This window comes from Aspergillus steynii (assembly GCF_002849105.1).
Source record: "Aspergillus steynii IBT 23096 chromosome Unknown P170scaffold_7, whole genome shotgun sequence".
NCBI classification, from domain to species: domain Eukaryota; kingdom Fungi; phylum Ascomycota; class Eurotiomycetes; order Eurotiales; family Aspergillaceae; genus Aspergillus; species Aspergillus steynii.
This window is the reverse complement of record NW_020194404.1, coordinates 2,221,882-2,249,019: the sequence shown is the minus strand read 5'-3', so window position 1 is coordinate 2,249,019 and position 27,138 is coordinate 2,221,882. Positions and strand designations below refer to the sequence as shown.

Genomic DNA, 27,138 nt, shown 5'->3' with positions numbered 1-27,138 from the left:
GCTAAAGATGGTCACTATACCCCTAAGAGTAGAAAGAAAAAGGTCTTTAGATAATCCCCAGATAAGGTGGTATACTGTATAATTCATCTAAACCTGAAAGCTCGCAAGGAGATAAACAAACATCATGATACAAGAAACATAGACAAGAAAAGCAATTACTGGCTCTTCAACTTCTCAGTCAACTCGGGCACCTTATCGAAAAGGTCACCGACAAGACCGACGTCAGCAACCTGGAAGATAGGCGCATCGGGGTCCTTGTTGATAGCCGCAATGACCTTGCTGTCCTTCATACCAGCCAGATGCTGGATGGCACCCGAAATACCAGCGCAGAGGTATAGTTGAGGGGCGACGTTCTTTCCGGTCTGACCGACCTGCAGACTGTTGTCGGCGAAGCCGCTGTCGACGGCCGCACGTGAGGCACCGATGGCGGCACCCAGCGAGTCAGCCAAGGGCACGATGACCCGGTCGAATTCCTCCTTCGACTTCAATCCACGGCCACCGGACACGACGCGGGAGGCAGTCGCCAGGTCGGGGCGCTCGGACTTGGCAAGCTCTTCGGACACCCACTCGGTCTGGGCGGGAGCCTTGGGGTCAGCGCCCTCGACGATCTCCGCGGAGCCACCCTCCGTCTCAACGCCCTGGAAGGCGGTTCCTCGCACGGTGATCACCTTGGTAGGGTCGGTCGACTGGACGGTCAGGATAGCGTTTCCGGCATAGATGGGACGGACGAAAGCTGGCACTTGGCGTCAGTAATTGCAGTGACTCATGGACGACGGAGCTCATTGAAGCCCTGATCGTCCCGTAGAATACGTACTGTCCTCGCTCTCGATGCTAGTGATATCGGAGATCTGCTGGACGTCCAGCAGAGCGGCGACGCGGGGAAGAAGACTCTTTCCAAAAGCCGAGTGGCCACCGATGATGTGGGTGAATTCGCCTTTCTTGATGTTCTCCACGAGGAGGGGAGCGTAGTTCTCGGGGAGACCCTGCAGTGCAAGAAATCGATCAGCATAACGATCCCTCGGATTGCCTCACTCCGACAGCCTCATACCTTCTCGTAGGCCTCGTTGTCCACGGCCACAACCTTGTCCAGGCCTTTGATCTTGGCCGCCTCGGCGGCAGAGGTTCCCTTGACGTTGTTTCCGGCGACGAATGCGGTAACGGGGCCACCGAGCTTCTGAGCAGCTGCGATTGCCGAGAGCGAGGAGTTCTCGAGCTTGCCCCCTCGCTGTTCGAGCACGGCCAGAGTCGAGAGGAGGCGGGCGAGCGCAGAGGCTGCGGGCTGGTTGAACGCCCGCGGGCGGAGTTGCGAGCGGACGGCCCGCAGAGCAGAGTGTCTAGCGATTGGGATCATGGTGGGCGAGTGTGAGGAAAGTAAATAAAAAAGAATGAGAACCTGCTCAACGGCCTGTCAGACAGCCAACAAGGAGTGGAAAGGGTATACTGCCTCGACTTGACGGTTGCCGCGGGCGGGAGGTGGCTATCGTCGGCACGCCAAGCACCCGCCGATCCTCGGAGTCTTCGGTTAATCCTCAGACGGTTCACGTTACCTTTTTTCACGGGTACTTTCACGTCCGGTCTATATATTCTGGAAGACAAGATCCCTACCTTAAATTAACGAGCATTTACGATTTACAAATATTCGACGAAAACTAGAGCAACAAAAACTTTTTTCCTGGAAAGGGTATTGTGTCTAAAGTACAAAATCGACACACGTGACATCTGGTACGCCGCTGTATAAGAACCCAGAAATAGTTGCAATCCATAAATACAATCCATTAAACACCGTAGGAATCTTTGATTATGAAGTCGACTTTCTCTTCTTCTTGCCAGCTCCAGCCGCGGGCTCTTTGCCATCCTCGAGGGCCTTGGCCTTCTGCTTCTGAAGCTTCTCCTTGCGGGCGGCCGCATTGTCATCGTCATCCTCGGTAGCCTTGGACTTCTTGTTCTTCTTGGGAGCTTCGAGCTGCTTCTCCTCCTCTCCGCTCTGCTTGCGCTTCTTGTTCTTGCCTCCTTCGATGGCCTTGGTCTCGTCCTCCGGTGCCTGCTCGACGACGTCGGCCTCGTCAACCCACAGCTCGCTGGCCAACCAGATGGGCATGGCCATCGTGTTCGCGCCCTTCACGTGAAGAGCCTTGATATTCCTCCAGCCCTTGGTGATGAACTTTTCGGTCAATCCCTTGACAACGGCGTCGACGTTCTCGGCCAGCTGCTGGGAAGTGAACTTGGAGTTACCAACGCGGATGGCGGCGGTGGTGGCGGGGGCAAGGTGTACGGCGGCACAGCTGAGGGCCTTCTCGATCTCCTTGGCGACGATAGCGGGGGACGCAAAAGCGCTATCATCCTCCTTCGACTTCTGCTTGGGGTCCTTCTTCACCTTCTTGCCATCCACCTTCTCGATCTCGGCAATGCGAATGGGAATGGGGCGCTTGCTGGACTTGTAGAAGATTTTACCAAGGGTGTTGACCAGGCGCATGACGATGCGGTCGTCCGCCAGGAAAACGTCATGCTCCGAGAGCAGTTGTCGCCGGCTCTCAAAGCTCTGGTATTTGGTCTTCAGTTTCGAGAAGCCGATGACCTTGTCGATGCGGGAGGAGAGGTGTTGAGGGAAGGACGAGTCGGCGACGATATTCTTGACCGCGCGCTGCGGGTCGGCGGTGATAAGGCAGACACTGAGGGAGGACGAGGCGTTGAGGGAGTGAGGGATGCTGATCTTGCCGGGCTTCAGGCGGTTCTTGTCAACAACGTGCTTCTTCGTGGTGAGCACGAGCCAAATGGCTTCGTTGTGCATGGGGCTGTCTTCTTCGTCGGAGTCGCCATCGTTGTCGCCGATAAGAGTCTTCTTGGTCGCCGACTTCTCCTTCTCCTCTTGCGAAGATTTGATGTGTTTCAGGAGCGCAGAAGAGGCGCGAGTGACCTGTAAATTTAACCGTTAGCATTCGGCGCTTGCCATTTTTTTTTTTTTTTTTTTTTTTTTTTTTGCGGATTTTCCAGTCCCGCTGGAAAACAGTCTTTGTGGATCGCGTACCTGGGTGTTGTCAAGCTGGTAAGGAGACCCGGAGGTCACCTTGGTCGTGACCGCTGTAGAAGACGGCATTTTTGGATGAATGGCTGATTGCTGCAGATTTCGACGGTCTCGAATTCTGGGATAATCGAAATCGAAATCAAAAAAATCGACGGGAAGGCGGTGGGCAAATTTGTCCGATCTTGGCGGTGGGTCGCTTAGTCATCCGCTATCTTCCAGTACTTTTGTATGGACGACGATTCCATCTGAACTATACACCAGTCTAATTTCTATCCTGCCTATTTGCATCTCTTCATGGTTCTTGATCACTGTGCCTTGAGAAACTACACTAATTATGAATGATACTTGGTGTCATCCATGAATAACAAGCCTCAAACATCGTCGTCGACTGCCACCAGCTTCAGCGAGTCCTTCCACAGGCGCTCCTCCTCCTTAAGATCATAGGTTTGGCGGACATATCCCACCCCAAACACCTGATTATCACCCTTCCCTCTTTTTGCTTCCTCGCAATCCTCCAAATACTTCCCTCCCTTGTTCTCCCACTCCTTCCCAACCGCGGCCAGAACCGTCGTCGCAGCTCCCTGCTCCGGGGATTTCAAGATCTTGAGAATCGCTTCGTTGCTCATGATCGCTGCCACAAATTCAGGACCTATGTTTCTGGAGATGTTTGTGTTGACGCCCCCAGGGTGGAGACTGGTGGCATGGATGCCCTTGGACCCGTAACGACGATCAATCTCGTTGGCCATGTAGACGCTGGCTAACTTGGAGTTGGCATAGGCCAGCTCATGGTCGTAGTCGCCTTTTTGAAAATCATAATTGTCGCTGTCCATGAGAGTGCAGGATCGGTGCGCGGACGAAGACACGTTGACAACCCGAGAGGAGAAATCGAGCGAAGCGCTGGCCAGCAGGGCGGGTTTCAGCAGCTGGAAGAGGAGGAAGGGGCCCAGGTAGTTGGTCATGAAGTGTGTTTCATGGCCATCTTCCGTCAATTGGCGCTCTGGGATGCCCATCACCCCGGCGTTATTGATGAGGATATTGACCTGGTTCTGGGTAACGGACAGTATCTCCGCCGCTGCAGCCCGAATGCTCGCAAACGAGTTGATGTCCATGTGGATGAGGGAGATGCGGCCTGGCTCGAGTATGTTTGATAGCTTTTCCCGGGCCTTTTCTAGATCGCGAGCCGGTAAGAACAAGGTCGCTCCGGTGATAGACAACGCGCGGGCTGTCTCCAAACCGATGCCTGACGTGGCACCGGTGACGACAATCACCTTGCCGACAAGCTTGCCTTCCAGAGACTCAGCCTGAATGATCTGGAGAGCGGTTGGTCGTGCATCCCCGGCACCTTGGGGGTCGGCGTGCGTGGCGGCATAAGGACTGGGTGACACTGTCATTGCGATAGAAGGGCAAATTCTCTGAAAGGATGTTTTGCGCAATGACACATTCCAGACAACGTGCCCTCATGGTCGTCTCTTTATAGTTGATTCTCGACGCAATGCCATGCCATGCTGCTACTCCAACAACAGGCGGCCGCGATCTAGATGTTAGCGTCAGCGTAGGGCGGCCGCCATGTAAGCCGCCCCGCGGCTTCATCGGAACATCCAACATCTACTCCACCATTCACCATCATGCAAGTCTCCAATGAACAAGCATCTTATGTGTGTAGATCCTGTAAGATTCGGAAGCGGAAGTGCAATAAGGCTCTTCCGACTTGTTCATCGTGCGCGAAGTAAGTCGATTCGATTCGGTTTCCCATCGCCGCAGTATAACGCTCAACTCTCGTGGAAATCCAATACAGGAAGAACATCCCATGCGAGTACATCCAGCCAGAGCCAAGTGGCAGTTCTATATCGGCCTCCGCAAGCGATCCGTGGTGGCTCGGCTCTCGCGAGCACAACCAGCCGGGTATCCATTCCATCGACTTTCCAACCCTGGCATTTCTAGACCCTGGTTTTCTGCGACATGGCCAGGTGGAGTTTGAGCGAGCTGCATCGCCAGTTCCGGCACATATTATGCACCTGCTAGGCGATATGGACGAGATGCATGACACTGCCGCCAGGTTCTTCAAACACATCCACCGGTGGATGCCTTTCATTTCCAAGAAACGATTCTACGAGCTCCACTTGCAGCCGGCCTTTTCGACTCAGCCTAGTGTCGTCCTGTTGCTTCTGTCGCTCAAGCTCATTACCACGATTCTGCCCGCCAGGTCGGGTCCTCGCAGTGCGTTGTATCATGCGGTGAAATATTTCTATCTCGAGGTCGAAGGCTCCAGTGGCATTTCGATTCTCGTGCCCCAGGCCGGGATCCTTATAGCGTTGTACGAGCTCGGGCATGGTATCTATCCGGCTGCTTTCTTGTCGATTGGCGCGTGTGCTCGTTATGCGCATGCTCTTGGGGTCGGTGTCAATCGGACGGTGTATACAACAAAGGTTCTCACGCTGGTGGAAGCTGAGGAGCGCAGGAGACTGTGGTGGGCGATAGTCATCTTGGACCGGTTTGTTCATTGCTTTCCTGGTTGAATCTGCGCTTCGAAAATAACCTTGAATTGTGATTCAGTTTCGTGAGTATTGGCTGTCCCGGTAGGCCCTTCGCGACGGCAGATCCACAACTAGATGACCTTCTGCCGGCAGACGACAGCGCATGGGACCAGGGAGTAGGTTCTCGACCTGTAGATAGCTTTCGTGCTGACAATTCCCCATAGATTGTCCGACCTGATGAATTCTTTGCCCTCTCGTCCCCGTTAGCCGGGCACATGAGTAAATTCGCTTTGCTCTGTCAAGCCGCGCGATTGCTAGGCCAAGTCCTCCACGACGTGTCCAGCGAGTCGACGACGGACGACGGGGTCTGGATGCAATTAGATCGGACCTTGCAGTCGATGCTAGCAGCAGCGCTTAATCTAGACAGCCCGGACCATGATCAGATTGCTTTTGTGTATAGGTGTGTGCATTGAGCCTGCAACTGATGAATGAATGCCCTTTGACAGCATCCAGTGCTCTTGTCGCTTTGCATACGACCCGGCTTCCCTCCGAGAGAGCCATCACACAGGACACAGATCGTACTCGGTGTGCGAGAGCCGTCATTCAACAAATCACCGACCGGATCAGCGCTAACCTCGTGGAGCGCCAATGCTTCGCGGGTCGCGACCCGGAGGATATGTCGCCATGGGGTCTCTTTTTCGCCTATCGGGTTTGTGTCTCCCATACGCATTGTCCGCAAGAGACAGCAAGCTCACAGGAGGTGGTAAGGAGTATCAAGGAGGCGTTTCTGGCCATTAATACTCGGTGGAATGTCGCAGGTACTTTCTTATTGGCCATCTGCCTGCTTTTGCTAACCATGGGTATAGGTGTTTATCTTCAACTTCTGGAGGCACAGGAGGTTGTTACTCGCTTTTGATCATATAGTCAGTTCATTTTTCAGTATGGCAAGATCATGGATTTTGAATTGACTGCTGTAATCCTGGTGAAGTCAGCTCAATTGTATATTTCTGTGGTCATCCTCAGTAGCGCCCGAGGCGGAATCCGACCCGCCAAAGTTACTCCGGTTCCCCCTCATACTACTAGGATTCATCCGAGATAGTTCGTCTATTCCCCTGGAAATGAAATGAAATATCCACGGACACCTACTGGGCAAATTATCCCGAGATTAGCGCTGTCCGCTGGTCAGCATCGTACTCCGTCAATAAGCGAGTCATCACTCTAGTTCCCGATACTCGTAACGCAGGAGCGAAGTCCAATCACTGCCATCCCGACACGAGACGGAATGAATCATTTCCCGCTTTGCAGATACGAGTGCAGGTGCCTAAGTAGCCAGGGAGAGAGAGATATTGGAACACGAGTCTCACCCTCCGCTGGCTGGTGCTACGGTCGGTACCTGAATCGTGTACCGTCCACGTCAAAGACTCAATCGCTCAGACCGCTGGAGATTAATCTCGCTTGGCGCCTTGTGCCTGGTCAGATGTCAGGGCAACGTAAAAAAAACCACCTGGATTGATGCAAAACATCCGAGGAGAAATCTACGAGTGTACAGCCTGGCTGTACTCCATGGTGTTGAGTTTAACCACTGTCCTCCGTGGAGTACTTACGGAGTCTATTCCGTAGAGTATGGTGTACCCACTACCCACCACAGGCTGCAAAATACCGTACTATCGATGTCGTTAATATCATTAATATGAGAAACTCAGAAATGTCAGATGACTGGCCATTAGGCTTCGGAACCATCAGTCAATAGCGTGAAGAAATTCCAACGCAGAAAGAAGTCCGGAGAGAGCGAACCCCTGAACTACGCTCGGATGCCCCACGCGTTGGATCCTCGACTCCCTACTCTCCGGCGTAGCGAGTACGTAACTGGCGATAAAGCCACGCAAGTCCAGCGCCGTTGTGAACTGATGCCCTCCCGAGATTCGCATTAAGGTTGCCCTCCTGGACCACAATCTTCTGGGTGGGTGCCTTGCGAACTTGATCTTAGCATGGTAACTTGATAAGATCATAGCCACGACGCCGTACGTAATCCGTAATGGCTCTTACGACTCGTCTCCTTTCTGCGATTCCACCGCATTGGAGAATCTTAGCGCCCGATTCCTTGCCCACGGTGCGATCTCGAATTTGGAGATGTTTTATTTCACGTAGCACGTTCTCCAGAGTCCCTGGTTAGCAGGAACGCAAAGTTCGGTGCAATTTCCCGTACCACTATCCAGGCCCACGGAACCCTCGGACTTGGACCTCCGCCGAACACGTTGTTCTTGACTTTCGGTTGCGGCGGCCCTTCCCAGTGACATGGTAAAGAAGACGGGATTTAATCTCTGCCATGGCTGGACAGATCTGATTCCTGGGAGAGAGGTTGCTGGGGTTGTAGTCTCCGATGCGGCCTGCCTCATGCGCACTACTCCGTAGGCCAGCGATCCATGAATAACTCTGCCGAGGTAATTAAATGATGCATACTCCAGCATGATCTTCAGGTTTGTCATCGTCATCAGATTCATTGCGTGCTTTCAGCCCTGTGGACTTGATTATCCACGCCCACTGTTGTTGAGACCCGACCCAGATGGTCTCTTCATGGCGTATCCAAATACCCATAAAAAATAAAACAGTCGACATTCGCGATCGCTTCACCAGGATTGGCCATGCTGGATGTTCATTGTTCGTCATTGCTGGATATTAACCGAAAATGATGACCGATGACTGCAGAATTCGTATTGAAATGGGATTTGGCCGGGAATCCTTTCGTATTCCGGGTCTTCCAGGTCTTCCAGCACACGCAGGCCTATGCATAGGGCTCTAAAATATCACGAAAGTTAATTTGGTCGCTCCAACCTCATCGAGTCATCAACCATGGCGATACTCGCGAGGAAGAACCCAGCCTCGTGTCCATCGCATGCCGCCCCTTATCTCGCAACCTAGACTGATAAAAGAAGGAGCCGAGAAAACTCTGCGAGAAGCGAAGCTGAGAACAAGAAATTGTCTGGATTTGGACCCATGGACCCCAAGAACTATTTGTAAAAAAAAGAAAAACCATCCTCGACGATGGCCCCAGCGAGAGAGTTGGAGGATTCTACACTATGGTGCTTGTCTCGACTAAGAAAAACTAGCGAAGTCAGACCGCGACAACCGATGATGGATCTCACGGGCCACAACTGTCAGTCAGTTTCACATCGTTCCGGACTTTGTACAGCCCTGTGTGAAGCACCAAAACTGGACAGGACATTGCTGAGGACGAATTAATCGGGCCGACGCAGTGAATAGCCCTAGATATCTACTCAAAGAGCCAATGATCATTGGAGAGTCGATGACTGGCAACGGCCGTACTCTGTAGATCCGCTGCGGTGGCCTACCAACGCTATCGTGGGAGATTGCGGTGGTCTTGGATTTACTGACCGCAACAAGAACAATGCGAGTCAAGTCCATGATCCTTTGCGGTGTTGGGCCTCACCTGAGCTAAAGGGGTGCGGTTTTCACCTGCCGGATCACTGACTAGTATTCCTGCAAACCCGGGATTCGCTTTTAATTGTGATATTCAGAACATCAGCAAGGAGGCATAGGTACTCGGGCAACCATGCGCAACGCGTGTCTTTCAAACATACGCCGTACCTGCAAGTCTACCTTACCAAACTTATTATCATGAGATTGATGGATGAATTCCCCAGACCCACTGATGAATGGTGTTGGTCGAATGTTGGCTCGAATCGAACGCCATATTCTGGAAGAATAAGCTCGTCATACATCTCGAAATCAACCCCTGATATAACGCATCCGGGCTGGAACTCAACATCATTGGCTAGAAGCGTCTCGACCAAGATCGCGAAGCTGCTGACTCGAAAAATCTTCGAATCAGTAAGGTTGCAATTGGACTCCACACTTGTGCATACAGCAGCATTTGCGGTCTGCCCCGTGCAAGAGGTTGGATCATTAGCGCATGTACGAAAAGATCCGGCCCCCTTTCAGAAAAAGGCGCGTACAGGCTAGCACGTCTAACCCCTTCTTACTCTTGGAGCTATCCGGGACCGTCCCATCGCATTTTGGTACGGGGCTGGCGTCTTTAGCCGGCTTTTTGCCCCGGAGTAGTCCGCCCTGACTAGGGAGGATAGATATTAGATAGAAAGATAAGTGACAAACAGAAAAGGAGGAAGCCAGGAGCCAAGGGTAAAAAAAAAAAAAAAAAGAAAAAGAAAAAGAAAAAAGGAGGGAAAAACGAAAAAGGAGCCAGCAGAGCATGGCGGGGGGACTCCGTGACACGCTAGAGTAGAGATGTCAAACTGGGAGCTGCAAGGTCGTTACAGCGCGGAGAATAATTGCCCTTTGTGTGCTGATTGTCCATTGTGGGTTGGCCGGGGTCGTTGCGCTCGCTGTCAAGTTGTCAATCCTTCATCTATCAAAAGTTGATAGCCTCGACCGTTTTCTGCAGCTCTCTTCAAAGCGAAGGCGATGCATTGCCGTCATAGGGCCGACAGGTCTGATCGAGGGGCTGACAGCGAAGCATTCACAATGAATCAAAAGCGATGTGACTGATTGTATGCCACCGTCGAATCAAATCCAACCACACCACTCCGGATAACATCATATTCTGCCAGATCCTGGCGGGCAGAGGGATAATCCCTGCAGGGTTGGCCACTTGGTTGGTCATAACCGGTCGCCAACCGGCTCCGCGGGGATTTGAGCATCTTGGGAGCTGAACGCTGTCAACCCCGAGTTGTTTAGTCGAATGCCGATATTTCGAGCACTGAGCAAGCTGAGCAAGAATACCCCTATTTTTGCGGGAAGTACCTGGATCATGCGCAGATCCAAAAAGTGGACTGTTTCTTGGGAGGATTGTAATAGCGCGCGCGTATGGGTGACTATTTATACAACGGCTCAGAACCACGGGAGACACTAAGTTGGTACCTGCCGCTGAAGACCAGGAACGAGGGGAAGGTCAATCAGGACGTCTTCCCGTGAAGCATGCCAGGCATCAAGTCCCTGTAGGACAGGGATATCCATTATAACACGCTGCCTAAATACTGCCGGAGTGTACCACCTCTCGGAGGGAAACCACAAAAAAAAAAAAGGACTGGGACCTGGCCGTTTATAATACGACCTAATGCAGCCATACATAACGATCGGACATGAGACATTCCTTGGGAGTCAACCTTGTGGCAATGGTTCGGTTGACCGGGAGCCGCTGATTGGTGTACCTGGCCAGGAGGGGAAGTCTGGTCCCCACCGCCCTCTGCCAAGATCTCCATGCTGATTGGCCAGGCCCGGCCACAGGTAATTTCGGTAAACGCCAAGCTCACCATTCAGGAACAGGAAACCTCCAAACATGGAAATGGTGGGTGGGCGAGGGGAAAAGTAACGGTGGCTTTTGCCCAGTCAAAAGAACCAAGACCTGCCCAGGCTCGTCCATTCACTCCAAGAACTCCAGGACTCGTAGGATAATATAATAATAAACCCCAAGGCGACGAGCTCCGACTAGCTGTCCTTCGTGGACACGACGTGTCCCCCCACCCCACTTGGGGCTGCAATTCTAAGAGTTTCTCAGATGGTGTCTTCCCCGTCCAGGGCATCCTTGGGGCCTTGGCCCTGTGCCCACCTTTCTTACCCCCCTTGGCCTCGGGCTGGACTGCGCCTGGCCAGTCGGACGCACTTGCAGCTCGATTGGACGGTACTGGCCGATACGTGTACCGTAAACCTTAGCGGAAAGAAATCATAATAATAAAAATAAAAAATAATAATAATAATAATGTCTTTGAGCCTTTGGAGTGGGCCCCCTGAGTTTAGTGTGCTTTTGCTTTTTGGTTATTATTATTATTATTATTATTATTTTGGCCTTGAACGACGGTTAGCCTCTCTCTGTCGTGTCCGCCCATCGTTCTCAGTGCGCCACACATACTTTCCTGTCTCTCTCTTTGGTTGGCTTCTCCCCCTGGAAGGGTCTGCACTGCACATCTTTGTCCTTCTTGTACCCCTGGATGACTTGACCGACAGAGTCTAATTCTCTCTCTTCATCTCCCTCTTCTCCTCGCGACCCTCCACATTTTCTCGTCCCCAGAGCGTTTCATCCTTTTTTATCTCTCTCACCTTACTGTCTTTCTCGTGAGCTTTCCTGTCCGACCAGAGGGGACTTTGCTTCTCTCTCGCACGCTCTTTTCGGGAACCTCTTCTTACCTATTCTCTTCTCGCTTCTAGCACTCTCTTTAAATTCCAGGCATTCTTTTGCGCCTCCGCCAGGTATTGTCCAGCGGCCATTGCATTTCTGCGAATTCCATTCTTGTACAGAAATACCTTTGACAAGCGCGACTGGCTTGCTGTAACGTTCATGTACGTTGTCCATCTCGGCTTCTCTATAGCCGCTTTGTCTTCCATGTCTCTCCCCCGCCGCTCCGTCGCCGTCCCCGACGTGGTTTACGATTCACCTCGGGAGGCCTCGAGTCCCCGGCCGTGCTTGTCGCAAGCATGCGACCCGACAGGATTGGACCGACCTAGGGAGGCGCCTCACTATATGACGCCAACCGACTCGAGATTGTGATCGGATCTGGTCGTGTTGAGAATTCTTCCATTGACGAAGATGCTGACCGGTGCTTGTTCGATTGTGTATAGATCTGAATCCTAGGAAAAGCTCGACGGGAAATTATCAAGATGAAGTACTCGATTGCCTTGACTCTCGCCACGGCGGGCTCCTTCGTGGCTGCCCAGCACCACCACCAGCACCGTCACCCCCACAAGCGTGATGCCGACACCGTCATCAAGTACGTCCTCGACGGCAACGCCATCTCGGCCAGCGACGTCTGCGCCGGCATCAAGAAGGGGTCTCTCGAATACAAGCCCGGCGAGCCTACGCCTGCCGTGGACCCTTGCCAAGAGAGCACCGCTGCTACTTCTTCGGCCGCTTCTTCCTCTACCCTCTCCGTCGACGCCGCCGCCGAGTTCGCTGAGGTCTCCGCCTCCGTCGCCCCTGCGACCTCGAGCGCGGCTTCTACCCCGGCTCCCTCTTCCGGTAGCTCTTCGGGCTCCAGCGGCTCCAGCGGCTCCTCGAGCGGTACTGGTATGGACCGCGATTTCCCCGACGGCGAAATCGACTGCGGTTCGTTCCCCTCCGACTATGGTGCTATCGCCCTCGACTACCTGGACCTGGGCGGATGGTCCGGTATCCAGTACGTCACCTTCGCCGACGAACTCATCAGCGACATCGTCACTGCCGTGACTGGTGACGACTGCCACAACGGCGCTATGTGCTCCTACGCCTGCCCGCCTGGCTACCAGAAGTCCCAGTGGCCCACCACCCAGGGCTCCACCGGTCAATCCGTTGGTGGTCTGCAGTGCAAGGGTGGCAAGCTTTACCTTACCAACAAGAAACTTTCTAGCAAGCTCTGCATTGAGGGTGTTGGTGGTGTTCACGTCCAGAACAACCTGGGCGAAGAAGTTGCTGTGTGCCGTACCGATTACCCTGGTGAGTGACTCATAATTATACAATGATCCTGACTTCCCCTCCCTTGAAACCCAATCTAACGGTGATATTCTGCAGGTACCGAGTCCGAGACCATTCCCCTCACCCTTGGAGACAACGACCTCCAGCCCCTGACTTGCCCCGATGCCAACTACTTCAAGTGGGAGCAGAAGGTCACCTCCGCCCAGTACTACGTGAACCCCAAGGGTACCCCGGCCAAGAAGGGCTGCCAGTGGGGTGACGGTAGCGAGCCCATTGGTAACTGGGCTCCCATCAACCTCGGTGTTGGCGAGAACAACGGCAAATGGCTCTCGATCTCCCAGAACGCCCCCACCACCAACGAGAAGCTTGACTTCAACATTAAGATCAAGGGTAGCGACCTTGGCGGCTCCTGCAAGTACGAGGATGGCAGCTTCATCTCTGACACCGGCTCGAACGACTCCGGCTGCACTGTAAGATCCTCTTTCTCCTGCAATTCAACTTTCCCAGTATTAACCTCTGCTTTAGGTCAAGGTCAACTCCGGCGATGCCACCTTTGTCTTCTACTGAACGACTTCAACGAACCTGTCGTAAGGTCCGATACTTTGCCTGGCCCCAGTCCGCGGCGCAAATAGGTCCGACGAGGCAACTCCACAATAAAGCGTTTTTCCTTCATGCCTCTGTCCGCCTTAATGCTTTCTTCTGTGTATCTTAGTATGTTCATATGACTTGGAAAGTATATCCTCTCGTCGTATGTAACGTCTCTATTCGCTTGGTAGGGACAATTGTGTTTAGATTTACCTTCTCTCTACTGTGAAGTAACTCCGGTTTCCACTTTCCTCTTTTATGTACACATGCGCACCGTCTCTTTGTTGTTTTCTGTTCTATATCTCTGGTCTATTAATCTCATGTACTGTTCAATGGATACGATGTAAGTAATTCTCTTTAATACTTGGTAAAAATATATCGGATATGTTTCGATGTTCGGGCGTTCAACCGTAGAAGATGTAAATCCCGCGGCAGAGGTGCGTCGCAGAAGATATGGACTTGTTCAAATATATATGTCTACGCGCCTAGACTTCACCGACCAGCCACGACCTCCTTAATCTTTATCCCTGGCTTCATGCCCTTGAAGGTTCTCACCCTGACAAAGGGTTGGAAATGGTCCTGGTTGGTGGGTGGTAGGCGCTGGGAGATTTGGATGTTACCTGTCGCTCGCAAAGTCTAGAGCCTGCAGGCTGGACATTTACATCATGCATCGATTGATGTAATGCCTTCAGTTGTGGAATGTGAAGTGGAGCCCGGCCGGTCGGTGAGTCCCCTCAAGTTTCGGTTGAGAGGAAAATACCTGCTCCGTAGTGCGTAGTGGCGACTGGCGACACGAAAAAAAAAAGGCTGGGGGCTGTATGTATGTAAAGTCGCGTCGAGCACGTACCGCTGCAAGCAGTTCCCACTAGGGGGTTTGCTCGAAATACTGCGTAATAAGTAATGAGGGGGCGACTTGAAATTTCAAAGGAAAAAATGGTTGCAGTAGTGCTTCTTAGGTCGTAGTAAAATAAGTAGCACCGCCTATTGAGTTTTTTCCAATCCAGGGTTGGCGACGAGACACGTTCCATGTCGGAGCACATTCACAGTTTCTAGGGGAGAATCGAGTGGTTAGCACCCCTAGATATGGCCCCTACGGTGGTGTCTGAATGCATTTTTTCATATGGTTTTACTACGCCTACGACAGAACAATAATAAGAAAAGAACATGACGAAAAATCCCTTGTTACGCAATAGGCTCCTGTCACGATTACCGTGCATCGAATGGCCCAATCAGACGCGCGGAACCTCGGGATCGTGCACATGGCCTTTCCCCCTCGGGACTAGCGCCCCTGCCATCGCCGAGGACTGCCACACGTGACCAGGCGCGAGTCCCGTGACTCGAACCAAAGAACGCGGGCCACATGATTTGCAGACGCGGGGAGACGCGCCGGAGAGCCTGCCTGAGTGCCTGATGCGACTCGATCAAGGGCGCAGGAGTGGCCAAATTACTGGCGATGCGTTTGGATTCGAGTGAATCGCTCATCCATTTTTTCAACCGGAAAATCTCGCCCATCTGACGAATATGCAGTGCAATGCATAGTTAGCGAAGGTCAGGCTGTGAGGCTGCGCGAGGTTAGTGGTGGACCTCGTCGGCGCCTATCGAACGCGTCTCGGGTTGTAAGCGTGCGTTTCCGCGCTGGAAGGACCAGACGCTCCGTTCCGGCAGGCAAAGCATTCCACCGCACACCATTTCTCACCCTTTTCTATTTTATGCTTCTCGTTCTTTTTTCTTCCCTGGCAATCCAATTCCAGTGACCCTCCCCAACCTCCCTGGCTTCTTGCCCTGGAGGACTGTGTCAACGCTCGTTCTTTTTCTTTTCGTCTCGTCCTAAATTTACGCTTTATCCACCTTCTTTCCCTTCCCTGGCCCTGGTCCCCTCGCGTGCCTCTCGAACCCTCTCATAGAAATAGACCCCCTATTCGACCTCGACGCGACCTTCAATTGAAGAAAAAGCCTGTCCCCTCTAGTTCAACGCCCAGAGCAGCGTGTCCGGTGCTTGGAGCCACCGTTCCAGAGCGTCATGGAGTCGTCTCCCCCGAGGAGTAGCTCTGCTGCTCCCGTGGCAGGCGTGAAGCGTCCGGCGTCCCTGTTGCCGGCTTTCGAGCCATTGAGCTCTTCCCCGTCTCTGCCTCGGCCTCAGAAGCGTGTAGCACGCGATGACCATGCCGTTGTCTCGACCTATCCGACTCCCGTCCCGACCTCGTCGACTCACATCATGTCGTCCTCCCCTCCTCGAATGGCCCTGCCTCGATCCGCGTCGCGTCGTAACCTTGCCTCGAGCAGCTCCGAACGTACCCCTCTATCTGCCGTCCCGACCCTGATGCTCTCGGACTCCGGCGAACCCCTTCTCATGGGCCGGTCGAGCGTCTCCTGTCATCATCAGCTCGCCGCTAACCGTATGATATCGAGAATCCATGTCAAGGCCACCTATAAGCCCGCACCGAACCCCTTCGACCGAGATAGGGTAGAGATTATGTGCATGGGATGGAACGGGATTAAACTGCACTGCCAGGGAAAGACATATGATTTGGCCAAGGGGAAGACCTTCACGTCCGATATCAAGGATGCCGACATCATGATCGACGTGCATGACGCCCGTGTTTTGGTGCAATGGCCGCGTGGTGAGAGAAAGGATACCGACTCCGAACATACTTGGGAGGAGACCACCCCCAAACGCAACGGGGAGTCTCGTCGAAGCCTGCAGGATAGTCCAAGTGTGGAGCGTCGACGTTTGGCTTCTCCCGTGTCACCGTCCCCGGCGGTCAAGTCCTTGATTCCCCCATCTTCCCCGCTCTATACCCCGACTCGCTCGCGCAATGCCGTGGTTGTGTATGAAGACGAGGCCTCTCCTGTCCGTGCGACTAGCTCCGCGGAGGATCTCACGTCCGAAACTTTCCACGATCCCTCTTCCGCTGTAGACCTTCTGCAGAGCTCCCAGTCCAGCGAACTAAGTGAACTGAGTAAGCATGACGAGCTGTCTGACCACGATGAGGAGAACGACCCCATAATCCACTCCTTTGGACCCTTCGGGGAGAACATCCTGCCTCGCATGGCTTCGTTCACTGCCGACGAGTCACCCGTCCGTCCCACTCGTCCTCGCAACCAGTCCTCTACGCAACCTCTCCAGCCTACGCAGTCACCTCGCCAGCCTTCCAAGGCCGCAGACGACGCCGAAAGTGCACCCAGCAAGCCGGAGCCGCTTGACGAAGGTCTGGAACGCGTCCAGAACCATGCTGTCAACCAGCTCGCCTTCTCGCGTCTTTCTTCGACGCCATTCTCAACCATTCTGAGCAACCTTCCTCCCACTCTGTGGAGACAGAACAGCCATTCCAAGCAGGGGCCGACCAAAGAGCAAATTCTTGCCGTCATTGACACCACCAAGTGCATTGGAAAGGTTGCCCGTGAGGGAAAAGATGCCGCCGGGAAGCCTCTTGAAAGCGAATATTACTACATCCCGGATTTCGATGACGATGACATGCGACGGGAAGCTGTTGTGCATGATCTCCGAAAGCCAGGGCTTCGGAACTGTAGAAAGCAACATAAGGTATGTCGACTTCTTATAGCCACTTGACTGTTCATGCAACTGACCCTGCCGCAGCAATATTTCTGGCGCAAGCCCAAATAAATACAGTGTCTTAGAACGGCCTGTTCCAGAAAAGAACAAAAAAAAAGAACAACATTCTGTTCAGTCTCTTGCTAATATTTCCGCCCAACCGTTTTAGTACATAGTGTCAATGTTTTGTTTTTTTATTTCCCCTTCATGGACTCGCATAGCGTGGCGTGGGCATACCCTGTCTGATTTTTACGTCGTTGAATGAAGCTGTACGATGTATGGTGATTTTTCTTTCCCCTTTGGTTTTTCTCGCTTTCTTTTCTCTCTACCTGTTTTCAGGTGGTAGAGACCTGCTTTGTTTCCGGTCCACGTGGGATGCCTACCTTTTTTGCTTCATTTCAGTTAACCAAATCATGTGTTTCACATGTGCTGGTCTTCGCCTTCATTGTTTCACAGTGAGGAGTATGCTTTTGTGGGCATCGCTGTCTTCGATGGCATGCCTGTATGATCTTGTTGGAAATCCAGTCCTGTCTGTCCGGCGGTTTGCGGAGATGTTTTGTCGCCTCACCACCCCGACAGAGTTATGATATGTATGTTACCCAAGTTTCTTGCAAGGAACAAAAAAATGCACTTGGTTCTTTATCACTTCTGCTATTCACCGATCGCCAATATGCTCGGTCTTTCATTGATCCGACAGCATTATATTTCCTATTCCAGCATCTATCACGTGCCACTGTCGCCATGAGGCGTGGTCGAGACCGTCGATTGCGATGTCGCCCGTCCGTCATTTTGACGCATGATCTTCAATTGTCTGATCTTCGTATCTTTGTTATACAAAGCTAGGATATCCCCGCGCTTATTGGCTATATGGCAGGCAATCATGATCAGACTTAGACGTCAACGTACGTCCCGATTCGCCACAGGCCATAGCGCAATGATTTGAATTGTCCCACAGGACAGACTACATATGAAGCCTTGGAGCACTCGACTCGAATCTCCGCAGTTGTCTCTGGTCTATACTTTCCCCAAAGTCAAAAGCAATAAAAATCGCATCGCTGCGACGTACTTCAACTCCCTCCGAAGCCATTGACACATCTACATACTATACTACCTACCTACGACACCTCACCCACCTTAGCGAGCAGACTATCGCAAGAAAAGTCTCCTCACCTCTACTGCCCCAAATGGATCAAACATCCAACCGAACCATCGAATCCCTCTCTTATTTCAGATCCGGAGAGGAGTCCTCTCATGACCACCCCCGGGCATATCTCACCACTGAATTGGAATTCCAAACCATTCTGCTGCCGGGCAACCCGAATAAATTCGGAACAAACCATCCCCCGCTGCAGACACTCGATGATGATCTGGAACCCCGGGTCCTGGAGAAACCGTGGAAACCGTCCGATGGCCGTTCGCATAGTTGGAGCGAAGCGGATCGGAAACATGAGCTTCAGGCGCGGTTGTTGAATGTGGAGGAGGGTGTGAATCATGGGTTTACAGAGACTGAGTAGGAGATTGCCTTGATGCTGTAGGGGTATTTGATCCTGCTTTAGGATGAGGGGTGGAATGAATGTGAAGTACTATGAGGGGGGATGGCAGGGTTGACAAGATTGACGAAGGGCAACGATTGGGGTTCATTGCTGCTTGTTCCGGTATCCGGCAGGATGTGATCAGGATGAACGGGAGAATGCAAATTGCCATCAGGAGATATCCAGCAGACTTGTAGTCTGTAGACACGTTAAGAGGTATATTCCGGTGAATCGGGCCAGGTGACAAGGGCGCTAAACCGCAAGGGGCAACGAATGCATATCCCCAAAAAAAGAGTCCGCCTTTCTTCGCAGGACCGCCTTCGGTTCCCACTTCGTCGCCGCAGCTCCAGCACGGCTTTTCCAACGTCCCTCTCTCATCCCCAGACGCATGCTGTCTTCACTCTCCAGACGTCCCGCGTCACTTCCTTTCACCGTGTTTCACCAATGTGGCGTTCAAGTCACTTATGCGCTTTCCTTTCCGACTCATTGAAAGGACCCCACGACAGCTGAAATAGACTCCGGCGGGATTCCTGAACATCGATCGTAAAAGATGGAACGCCAAAGGAAGCGTATGGCTGGCCGATCCATCTCTATCTCTGCCCTGTGCCTCTATGATCTCTAACAGATGTGTGCTATTTCTAGGGGAGCTTCGCGATCTCAATGAGAGGGCCTGGACTGGCGAAAGTGGTAATGATCTCCCCACCTGCCTGCCCTTTGCTTCTTGTCCCACCCCTCGACGGAGGTTTTCTTTGATGATTCTAACCGATCTGTCTGCCTGCCCGGCTCGAAATAGATATTTTTCCGGTCAGCAAATCTCTGGATTCGGCTCTGAAGAAGAACACCGCCTTCATCAAGCGTCTTCGTACGGGAATTAACGCCTCCGCCCAACCAACCTTCTTGGCCGACATCCGCACCCTGTCGCTCCACAAATATCTCTCCGAGATCATCTCCGCCTGCTATGAGGGCCTCTGCAAATTGAAATCTCCCGGCGAGATTGCCACCGGCGTCGAAATCACTAGCGCCCTGCATCAGCGTTTCGGCCCCGCCGAGTTCACGAGACAGATCGGATGGCTTTTGGGTCGAGGCCTCAGCACGCCGGACAAGGGACAATTGAAGGCTCTCAGCCAGGAGGTCCGCGAGCGCGAGGAGAAGGAGCGGCTTTCTCGCCACCGAGTGCTGCTGCGAGTGGTCACGGAGCTCTGGTTGGTCGGGGTTCTGCGGACCTTGGATGACATCGAGCGACCCGAGGATCTGGGCACAAAGGGTAAGGATGGTGTCGTCGGGAAGGTGCCTGACGGTCCCTCCAAGGCCAAGGCCCCGTCTGCTGTCCGAGACAACGATAAAGAAGCCGAGCCGTTTCCCTTGGAAGTGTTGAAGGACCTCCTCGGACACGACCGGGACCACACCAACCTGCCGCTTGCGGTCTTGTTCGTGAAGAGCTTTAGTTGGGAGGTTCTTGGGGTCAAATCCGTTGAAGAAGGCCGGAAGACCGTGGAGGCGGATGGCGCAGTGACGTCCGGAACTGGTGCCGAGACCACGAATGGCAAGGAGGATGCGGAAGAAGTGCCCGCCGGCGAGGATGATCCGCCTCTTGCCCCCGAAAAGATCCAGCTACGCTTCAAGAGTATCTTCAACCGGTATCTGGAGGATGTCAAGGCACACGTGGTGCGCGACCAGAGAGCGTTGGCTGCGCAGAGTCGTCGGAACGCAGAGGCCTACGTCAAAAGCGGCGAGATCTTCGAGGATCGCCAGGCAAACTTCGATAAGCAGACGAAGACGCTGGAGAAACTGGTTACAAACACCCAAGTCTTGTGTGAAGTCCTGGGGGCGGAGATGCCAGCTTTAGCGGAGCAGGAATCATCGGACCCTACATCCAATGGTGGCATTGGCCTTGTGAAGACTTCTGAGTATCTGCGAGGCCAGGGCGAGGGTGCTGGTATCTGGGAAGATGAAGAGGAAAGGCGCTTCTATGAGAATCTTGTTGATCTCAAAGGCAAAGTTCCGGCTGTGCTACTGGAGGATGGCAAGAAAAAGAAGCCCGAGTCTGAGGACGCGACCAAAAAGAAGGCTGATGATGAGCCCGCGGTTGATTCGGCTGCCGAGAAGCAAGACGCAAGTAGCCAACCCCAGTCAGCTGAAGAAAAGGCCGAGGCAGATGATCAATCAACGGCGATTGCTAGCAGGACGGTTGGAGCTCAGGTCGATGGACTTCTGGCCAAACTCCCGGAGCTGCAGACCAAGGACCATGTCGACCAACTGGCGCTGGATTTCTGCTTCCTCAACTCCAAAGCTTCGAGAAACCGACTCATCAAGGCTGTTTCGGATGTTCCTAAGGGCCGCATCGACCTCCTGCCTTTGTACTCACGCCTGGTCGCAACCCTTGGACAGTATCTTCCCGACATTCCGCAAGGATTGACAACGTATCTGGACGAAGAATTTCGCAGTCTTCAACGCCGAAAATCGAAGGAGTTCCTCGGTCAAGTTCGGATGAGCAATGTCCGCTATTTGGCGGAGTTGACCAAATTTGGTGTTGTTCCGGAGCATATTATCTTCCATTGCTTCAAGGTCTCCCTCGACGAATTCTCGCGCATGAACATTGAAATTATTGGACATCTTCTGGAAAACTGCGGTCGCTATCTGCTTCGCAACCCCGATACATCCCCAAGAATGGCCTCCTTCCTGGAGACCTTGAGTCGAAAGAAGGCAGTTCAGCATCTGGGCCAGCAAGAGCGAATGATTATTGAGAATGCGGTATACTATGTCGACCCGCCACCTCGACCGGCCATCCAACAGAAGGAACGAACCCCCATGGAGTCTTACATCCGGAAGTTGATTTACTTGGACATGAACAAGCGCAACTACACCAAGATCCTGAAATCAATCCGTAAACTTCATTGGGAGGAGCAGGAGGTAAGCATGGATTACAGTCAATGCAATTACAGATCGCTAACAATTTCTGCTTTAGGTGGTCGATATTCTTGAGCGTGTCTTTAGCAAGCCAGTGAAGGTCAAATACGGAAACATCCACCTTCTCGCAATTTTGATCAGTGCTCTTTACAGATATCATCAGGACTTTGTCATTGGCATCGTGGACAATATTCTCGAACAGATCACACTCGGACTTGAACAGAACGAGTTCAAATTCAACCAAAAGCGTGTCGCTGAGGTCAAGTACTTGGGAGAACTCTACAATTACAAGATGATTGATTCGCCGGTGATCTTCGATACTCTATACCGCATTGTTACGTTTGGTCATGGTAAGATAATAAACTATTGGCATATGTGCTTTATAACCGCATGCTCACAAAATTACAGAAGGTGGCACTCCAATTCCCGGAAAGCTCAACGTCCTGGACCTGCCCGACGATTTCTTCCGAGTTCGCTTGGTTTGTACTCTGCTCGATACTTGTGGTCACTGTTTCGACCGAGGATCGGCGAAGAAGAAACTTGACTTCTTTTTGACTTTCTTCCAGGTGATTATCCTGCCTCATATGGAATGTAGGGCTCGCGGCTTACAGATTCGATAGTATTACATGACCACGAAGGACCCGTTGCCGATGGATGTTGATTTCCTCGTTCAAGACACCTTTTCAATGGCTCGTCCTCAGTGGAAGCTGGTGACTGATCCGCAAGAAGCCACGCGCATCTTCGGCGAGGCAGTCGCTCAGAATTACAAGACCCAGGATTCCGAAAGACCCGCGGAGCCCGATGACGATGATGCCGAAAGCAGCTCATCCGATGAAGGCTTGGAGGAAGACGCGATTCCTGAGGTCGAGGATGAGCAGGAATCGAGTGAGGAGGATGAAGTCTCTGGTCCCAACGCCGAGCAAAATGGCGATAGCGATTCTGAAGATGAACAGATCTTTGTCACGAGACAGGAAGAGGAACGTGACCCGCAGGCTGAAGCGGAGTTTGATCGCGAGTTTGAAAAGATGATGGCGGAGAGCGTGGACTCGAGAAGATTCGAGCGCAAGGGGGTCTTTGATATACCTCTGCCCATGAAGCGGGCTGCCCGTGAACCTTCGTCTTCCGAGAATGCCGCAGAGGCCCCGGAGCCACAGGAGCAGCCAAGAACCATGGCATTCTCTCTGATGACCAAGAAGGGCAATAAGCAACAGGTATGTTTTCCTTTCTTACTCCCGAACGATAGCATACTAACGCGGCGCAGACTCGCACCATTGACCTGCCGTCCGATTCCAACTTGGCTGTCGCCATGAGAAGCCAGCAACAAGCGGACCGCGAGGAGCAGCAGCGCATCAAGAACCTGGTGTTGAATTACGAAATGTCGACAGACACCGAGACAACCGAGGGTAAGTAGCCAACATCAGCACATCCAATAATACATTCTAATCAATCTCCCAGCTACAACCGACAAGCGAACTCCTCATCGCGACACCCAACTCAACAAGTCCAACACCAATCGCACTGCGTTCCGCTCCCGCAAGCTCCAACTCAGCGATGTGAACTGGTAACCGGATTGGGTCCAACTGCACTGAATCACCTGATACCAACCGGTATCCAAACTCACCAACCAATCATTGTTTGCAGGAGGTCGCGCATGTTCAAACCTAGGCGCGTTTTTCTATCCGCGGGTTTCATAGCGTGAGCTATGGCGTTACGTACAAGTGATACGGCGTCTATCCATAATCCACAAAGGGGAAACCACTAGCATCAAGCGCATCTGGTCAATCGGCTGAGTTCTTGTTCTTCGACCTTATCCCATGGTATGCCCGAAGTATGCATCTTACATCTACATCTCAGATGTGCTAGGATCCGAACCTCACATGGCGGTAGATGTGCAACTTCAATTTGATCCGCGATATGGCAACTTGACCATGGAGGCTTGATAGCACAAAAAAAGAAAAAAGGAGTCTGAAACGGAGAAGAGTCAGTAACTTATCGTGAAGGGGAAGAAAGAGCACCACTAGAAATATGCCATCATATCAACATGATCATGTGCCACCGAGCTTCGCCAGCCAATTTTATGTTCGAATTCGAGCTGATCCAACCCATTTGATTTCCCCGGAAGGCCGAAGCGAGGATCAAGTTGATAGCTGCGTGCACAAATTGATAATCTCACGAGTTTATTTTTTAATGTCATTCATACCGAAACCCATAATGTGTCTTAGTTTTACTCCTTCCCTCCCTCCCTCCCTCCCTCTCTTCGTAGCTATCTATCTCGTCCTGAGACGATTAGTACGAGTAGTGCTTGCTCGCTTGCTACCTATACCTATACAAAAGACCAATTCTATTTCTATATCACTCTCGCTCCAACCGAGATCTCGACGCAACATACAAATACAGTAGGTTACATGATCGGGGCAAAACAGAACCACAAACACAAGCACAAACAAAGACGCAGGTGGGAATGATGTATGCTGAAAATTTCCAATAGAACAAATGAAAGGTGGGTAGGAAGAAAGAAAGAAGAGGGGAGACAGGAATGAAACTTGGCAGGTAGGATAGAATGGAGAATAGAACAGGACAGAACAGAGCCAAAAAGAGAGGATAGAGAGGAGAGGAGGGAAGGAAGAAGAAAGAAGAACATGCCAATCAAATAGAATACACACGAGATCTAATCCATTCTCTCTTTCCGAAGTTCCTTGCCTTCGATTTCCACTGTCAATTTTCGAGGCAAGGAAAGAGAAAAGGAAAATGAAATCAGATCTAGTTCGGAAGTCATATACTTGTTTCTCCTCCCTGCTGCCTCTCTTCTCTTCTCGGCATAGCATTCCACTCTCAATCCACCCCAACTGATAGAATTTCATCGAATAAGTCACTTTTCATTGATATTTGCTGTCTGCTTCCGTAGAAACCAATGACTTATTTCTCCGACTGCTCGTTCTTAGCTTCCGTGTCGTGCCAGGCCTTGGGCAACAGCTCGTCGCTCTCCGCCAGCTCAGGCTGACCGGCCGCGACGGTCTTGGTCTCAGCGACGGTCTCCTTGGCGCGAGCGCGCTTCTCATCCGGATGCGACGAGGCCTCGATCTCCGCGGCGGAAGCCGTGGACTGAGGAGCGACGGCGGCGGGGGCGTCTTCGGCGCTCACGGGAGGAGCAGCGGGGGCTTCCTCGTCATCGTCGATCTCGGCTCCGTAGACGTCGGGATGCTGGCGGAAGCAATCTTGCATGGCCCTGCGCGTTGAATCCGTTAGCCTCATCTTACCACTAAAATAACCAATCCAGCCCCCTTCTATACCCCCGAGAAGGTGCGATGGTGAGGGAAAGGGGAGAACTAACTTAAACTTCTCAATACAATCAATACCCTTGGGCTCCTCAGTCGAGAACACGAAGCAGCTGAACGCAGCCTTGAAGTCCTCTCCGCAAGGCCCATGCGCCATACCGCCCAGACACGGGCAGTCCCAGTTAATCTCGCCGGTTTCCGGGTTAAAGGCGGCCTCCTGGCTGGCTTCTTCCTCGAGCTCTTGGGGGTTTACGGCGGCGTCGGAGCCGGACGGTTGTTGTTGTTGCGGCGCATCGGCGGACGGAGAGGGGGCGGGTTTCGATTGGGATTCGGATTCCTTCTGGGCGCGGATCTTGGGCTTGACGGAGTCGAGGGTGAGAGAGGTGGCGGGTTCGGAGGTGGTGATTTGTTCGCGGAGGGAGACTGGTTTGGGATTGAGTCAGTGGGGTGTGATTCATTTGGCATTTCATGGTTTGAAGAGAGAGGAAGAGATAGAGGGAGAGGATGAAGGGCAAGTCAATTGGTGATGTCGCAGCAACGCAACACCACCACCTGGCCATGGACGGAATTTTTCTCTCCCCTCGGTCCTCTCTCCTCTTCTCTTCCGGGGGACTGTTGTTCGCATTGACATACAGGAAGGAGGCTCGGCGAACACGCTGGCCGTGTTATAATAGTAGACAGCACCGGCCGCCAGACCCAGTCGGACGGCGGTGTTCTTCCAGCTCCTCGACTTGGAGGCCTCGGCGGGAGCGGTGCTTATCAATCGTCTGCTGGCCGGGCCACGGGCTGTGGCCGGGGCGCGGAGGAGGACTCTGGAGGCGGGACGGAACATGGTGGAGTAGAGGGGAGGGATTGGAAAGGAGAAAGAGGAAGAATGAAAGAGGGGAGGGGGGAGGAGTGACGATGACGACCGCAATGGGGTGGAAATGAAGGGAACGAAGAACGGCCCAAACCGGGATTGCGAGGCGGAGAAGAAGAAGAAAGTCGATCCGGAGACTTCGCGATCGCTGCCTGAGGCGCCGAATTGCCAGTTGGGGACGAAGGGTCACGGGCCAATCAGCGTGCCGGATTACGGGTTACGTCACTGTCAGTACCTAGATATCTATAACACCTACAATTAGGACGATATTCAGTAGGATCGTGTTACTTGATCTAATTCTTAGTGCCTCGTATTAAATGCCAGTCCAGCTGTGATCCCAGAGTTGCAGTTCATCCTCGACAGTCACCCACGCTAAACCCGAACGGGTCATCTACCGCGATGGCCCCACAAGGCTTCAGATCTATGGAGGTCCAGCGCAGGACACGAAAGACTCCGTCAGCCAGGAGAATGGCCGAAAGGTATATAATCTGCCTTGAAGGGCACTGTCATGTCTCAAATTTTATCTCTTCTTTCTGTCCTTCAGCTTATCAAAGCAAGACATCTCGTGGATAATGGCCATCATTTCCTCTGACAAGCGTCACATCGCCATTGCAGAGGTCGTCATCTTCTCAATGATCCAGATCTTCCAGTTCTACACGAGGTTCATCCAAGAGTGGCGGTACTGGCACCATGACAAGCGAAAGTCCTTGCCTCGTTGCATTATGTACTCGTGGATGGGGCTGCTAGGCGTCCTGGCACAGCGTATACAAACCCCCAATTCTAGAGTGACGGACAAAGATCACTGACACTTCGCAGTTCGAATTGCCGGATCTGCCATGGTCATATCAAACGCAAACCCGGGCAAGTCGCTGCTGATTACCGAGTACGTCCTTCAGGGCATTGGTCTCTCCCCGCTGATGTTCGAGGTGAGCCTTGTCCTGCTGCGAAGGTAAGCTTCGACATCGGAACCGATCTTGATTCCTGACAAGCACGAAACTCACAAACCTGTCCGTAATAGTGGTCAAGCCGGTCGCACAGGCCCCGGAGACTCGAGATACCCGAAGCAAATCCGCTTCGCTCTCCATTTGTTCCGATTCCCTATCTTCATCTCGATCGTGTTGGTAGTGGTGGGTGCGTCCATCAACAAGCGCGTCTGTACGGTTATCGGATCAATAATCTTGGTCATCGCATTCGCTTTTGGCTGCGGACTGGCTGTGTCGCTGGCCATACAGTACCGGGCCATTCTCCCTAAAGCCGGTCACCACTGCGTTTTGCTAGTGCTGACGGCATTGCCGTTTCTTGTGGTGCGAGTTGCGAATTTCCTGCTGGCGGAGTTTGGGCCGCGGAAGTACAGCTCTGAAGTAGGAGATGTAGGTGTGACGGTGGGGATGGGGCTTTTGATGGAGATCTTCATCACAGTGTGTCTCTTGGCTGCGAGGGCCGTGGCAGAGCCATTTTGGTCGGTGCCTGTTCAGACAGAGGAGGTATGAGCTGTTGAATGTTCTTTATTC

At 52.6% G+C, this 27,138-nt stretch overlaps 10 protein-coding genes across 10 annotated transcripts; 7 read left to right on the top strand and 3 right to left on the bottom strand.

The window, feature by feature from the left end:
* Positions 1-48: 48 nt before the first annotated feature.
* On the bottom strand, positions 49-3,138 carry P170DRAFT_458230 (electron transfer flavoprotein alpha-subunit). The gene is made up of 8 exons (XM_024851777.1): positions 3,026-3,138; positions 2,576-2,914; positions 2,465-2,539; positions 1,812-2,434; positions 1,727-1,730; positions 1,049-1,393; positions 815-983; positions 49-733 (listed from the first exon to the last, which is right to left on the bottom strand). The coding sequence occupies exons 1-8, from the start codon at positions 3,092-3,094 to the stop codon at positions 156-158; spliced, it is 2,202 nt and encodes a 733-aa protein (XP_024701359.1). The 5' UTR covers positions 3,095-3,138; the 3' UTR covers positions 49-155.
* Positions 3,139-3,393: 255 nt separating this feature from the next.
* P170DRAFT_512645 (putative short-chain dehydrogenase/reductase) lies at positions 3,394-4,413 on the bottom strand (the record flags this gene model as incomplete). The annotated part of the gene is made up of 1 exon (XM_024855008.1): positions 3,394-4,413. One exon carries the CDS (start codon positions 4,411-4,413, stop codon positions 3,394-3,396), a length of 1,020 nt encoding a protein of 339 aa, XP_024701358.1.
* A 234-nt stretch (positions 4,414-4,647) lies between these two features.
* Positions 4,648-6,412, top strand: P170DRAFT_478977 (Zn(II)2Cys6 transcription factor; the record flags this gene model as incomplete). The annotated part of the gene is made up of 6 exons (XM_024853610.1): positions 4,648-4,748; positions 4,818-5,513; positions 5,576-5,672; positions 5,721-5,956; positions 6,010-6,314; positions 6,363-6,412. 6 exons carry the CDS (start codon positions 4,648-4,650, stop codon positions 6,410-6,412), a joined length of 1,485 nt encoding a protein of 494 aa, XP_024701357.1.
* Positions 6,413-12,126: 5,714 nt separating this feature from the next.
* sun1 (SUN family protein UTH1) lies at positions 12,127-13,483 on the top strand (the record flags this gene model as incomplete). Its single annotated transcript, XM_024844668.1, has 3 exons — positions 12,127-12,937; positions 13,013-13,386; positions 13,442-13,483. 3 exons carry the CDS (start codon positions 12,127-12,129, stop codon positions 13,481-13,483), a joined length of 1,227 nt encoding a protein of 408 aa, XP_024701356.1.
* A 2,038-nt stretch (positions 13,484-15,521) lies between these two features.
* On the top strand, positions 15,522-17,126 carry fhdA (putative transcription factor Tos4; the record flags this gene model as incomplete). Its single annotated transcript, XM_024844713.1, has 2 exons — positions 15,522-17,045; positions 17,100-17,126. 2 exons carry the CDS (start codon positions 15,522-15,524, stop codon positions 17,124-17,126), a joined length of 1,551 nt encoding a protein of 516 aa, XP_024701355.1.
* Positions 17,127-17,202: 76 nt separating this feature from the next.
* Positions 17,203-17,707, top strand: P170DRAFT_259292 (uncharacterized protein). The gene has a single exon (XM_024843068.1). It carries the CDS (start codon positions 17,333-17,335, stop codon positions 17,639-17,641), a length of 309 nt encoding a protein of 102 aa, XP_024701354.1. The 5' UTR covers positions 17,203-17,332; the 3' UTR covers positions 17,642-17,707.
* Positions 17,708-17,837: 130 nt separating this feature from the next.
* Positions 17,838-18,887, top strand: P170DRAFT_439741 (uncharacterized protein; the record flags this gene model as incomplete). Its single annotated transcript, XM_024849909.1, has 1 exon — positions 17,838-18,887. A coding segment is annotated over exon 1 (326 nt), but the record flags the coding sequence as incomplete, so codon positions are not given.
* Positions 18,888-18,914: 27 nt separating this feature from the next.
* Positions 18,915-23,259, top strand: P170DRAFT_259231 (putative nonsense-mediated mRNA decay factor). The gene is made up of 8 exons (XM_024843067.1): positions 18,915-19,155; positions 19,229-19,273; positions 19,380-21,496; positions 21,552-21,843; positions 21,902-22,059; positions 22,114-22,704; positions 22,755-22,896; positions 22,949-23,259. Exons 1-8 carry the CDS (start codon positions 19,137-19,139, stop codon positions 23,056-23,058), a joined length of 3,474 nt encoding a protein of 1,157 aa, XP_024701352.1. The 5' UTR covers positions 18,915-19,136; the 3' UTR covers positions 23,059-23,259.
* Positions 23,260-24,409: 1,150 nt separating this feature from the next.
* P170DRAFT_478973 (coiled-coil-helix-coiled-coil-helix domain-containing protein) lies at positions 24,410-25,600 on the bottom strand (the record flags this gene model as incomplete). Its single annotated transcript, XM_024853609.1, has 3 exons — positions 24,410-24,719; positions 24,825-25,191; positions 25,402-25,600. The coding sequence occupies 3 exons, from the start codon at positions 25,598-25,600 to the stop codon at positions 24,410-24,412; spliced, it is 876 nt and encodes a 291-aa protein (XP_024701351.1).
* Positions 25,601-26,160: 560 nt separating this feature from the next.
* On the top strand, positions 26,161-27,117 carry P170DRAFT_512639 (uncharacterized protein; the record flags this gene model as incomplete). Its single annotated transcript, XM_024855007.1, has 3 exons — positions 26,161-26,389; positions 26,444-26,576; positions 26,646-27,117. The coding sequence occupies exons 1-3, from the start codon at positions 26,200-26,202 to the stop codon at positions 27,115-27,117; spliced, it is 795 nt and encodes a 264-aa protein (XP_024701350.1). The 5' UTR covers positions 26,161-26,199.
* Positions 27,118-27,138: the final 21 nt, after the last annotated feature.

Bases quoted from the DNA above. Each gene is read 5' to 3' on its own strand.
- P170DRAFT_259292 (XM_024843068.1), top strand. From the start codon at position 17,333: ATGGTGATTTTTCTTTCCCCTTTGGTTTTTCTCGCTTTCTTTTCTCTC.
- P170DRAFT_259231 (XM_024843067.1), top strand. The intron at 19,274-19,379 runs GTAATGATCTCC...GGCTCGAAATAG, and splicing joins GGCCTGGACTGGCGAAAGTG to ATATTTTTCCGGTCAGCAAA. The intron at 22,060-22,113 runs GTGATTATCCTG...CAGATTCGATAG, and splicing joins TCTTTTTGACTTTCTTCCAG to TATTACATGACCACGAAGGA.
- P170DRAFT_458230 (XM_024851777.1), bottom strand. From the start codon at position 3,094: ATGCCGTCTTCTACAGCGGTCACGACCAAGGTGACCTCCGGGTCTCCT. The intron at 2,915-3,025 runs GTACGCGATCCA...TTAAATTTACAG, and splicing joins ACCAGCTTGACAACACCCAG to GTCACTCGCGCCTCTTCTGC. The intron at 984-1,048 runs GTATGAGGCTGT...CTTGCACTGCAG, and splicing joins ACAACGAGGCCTACGAGAAG to GGTCTCCCCGAGAACTACGC.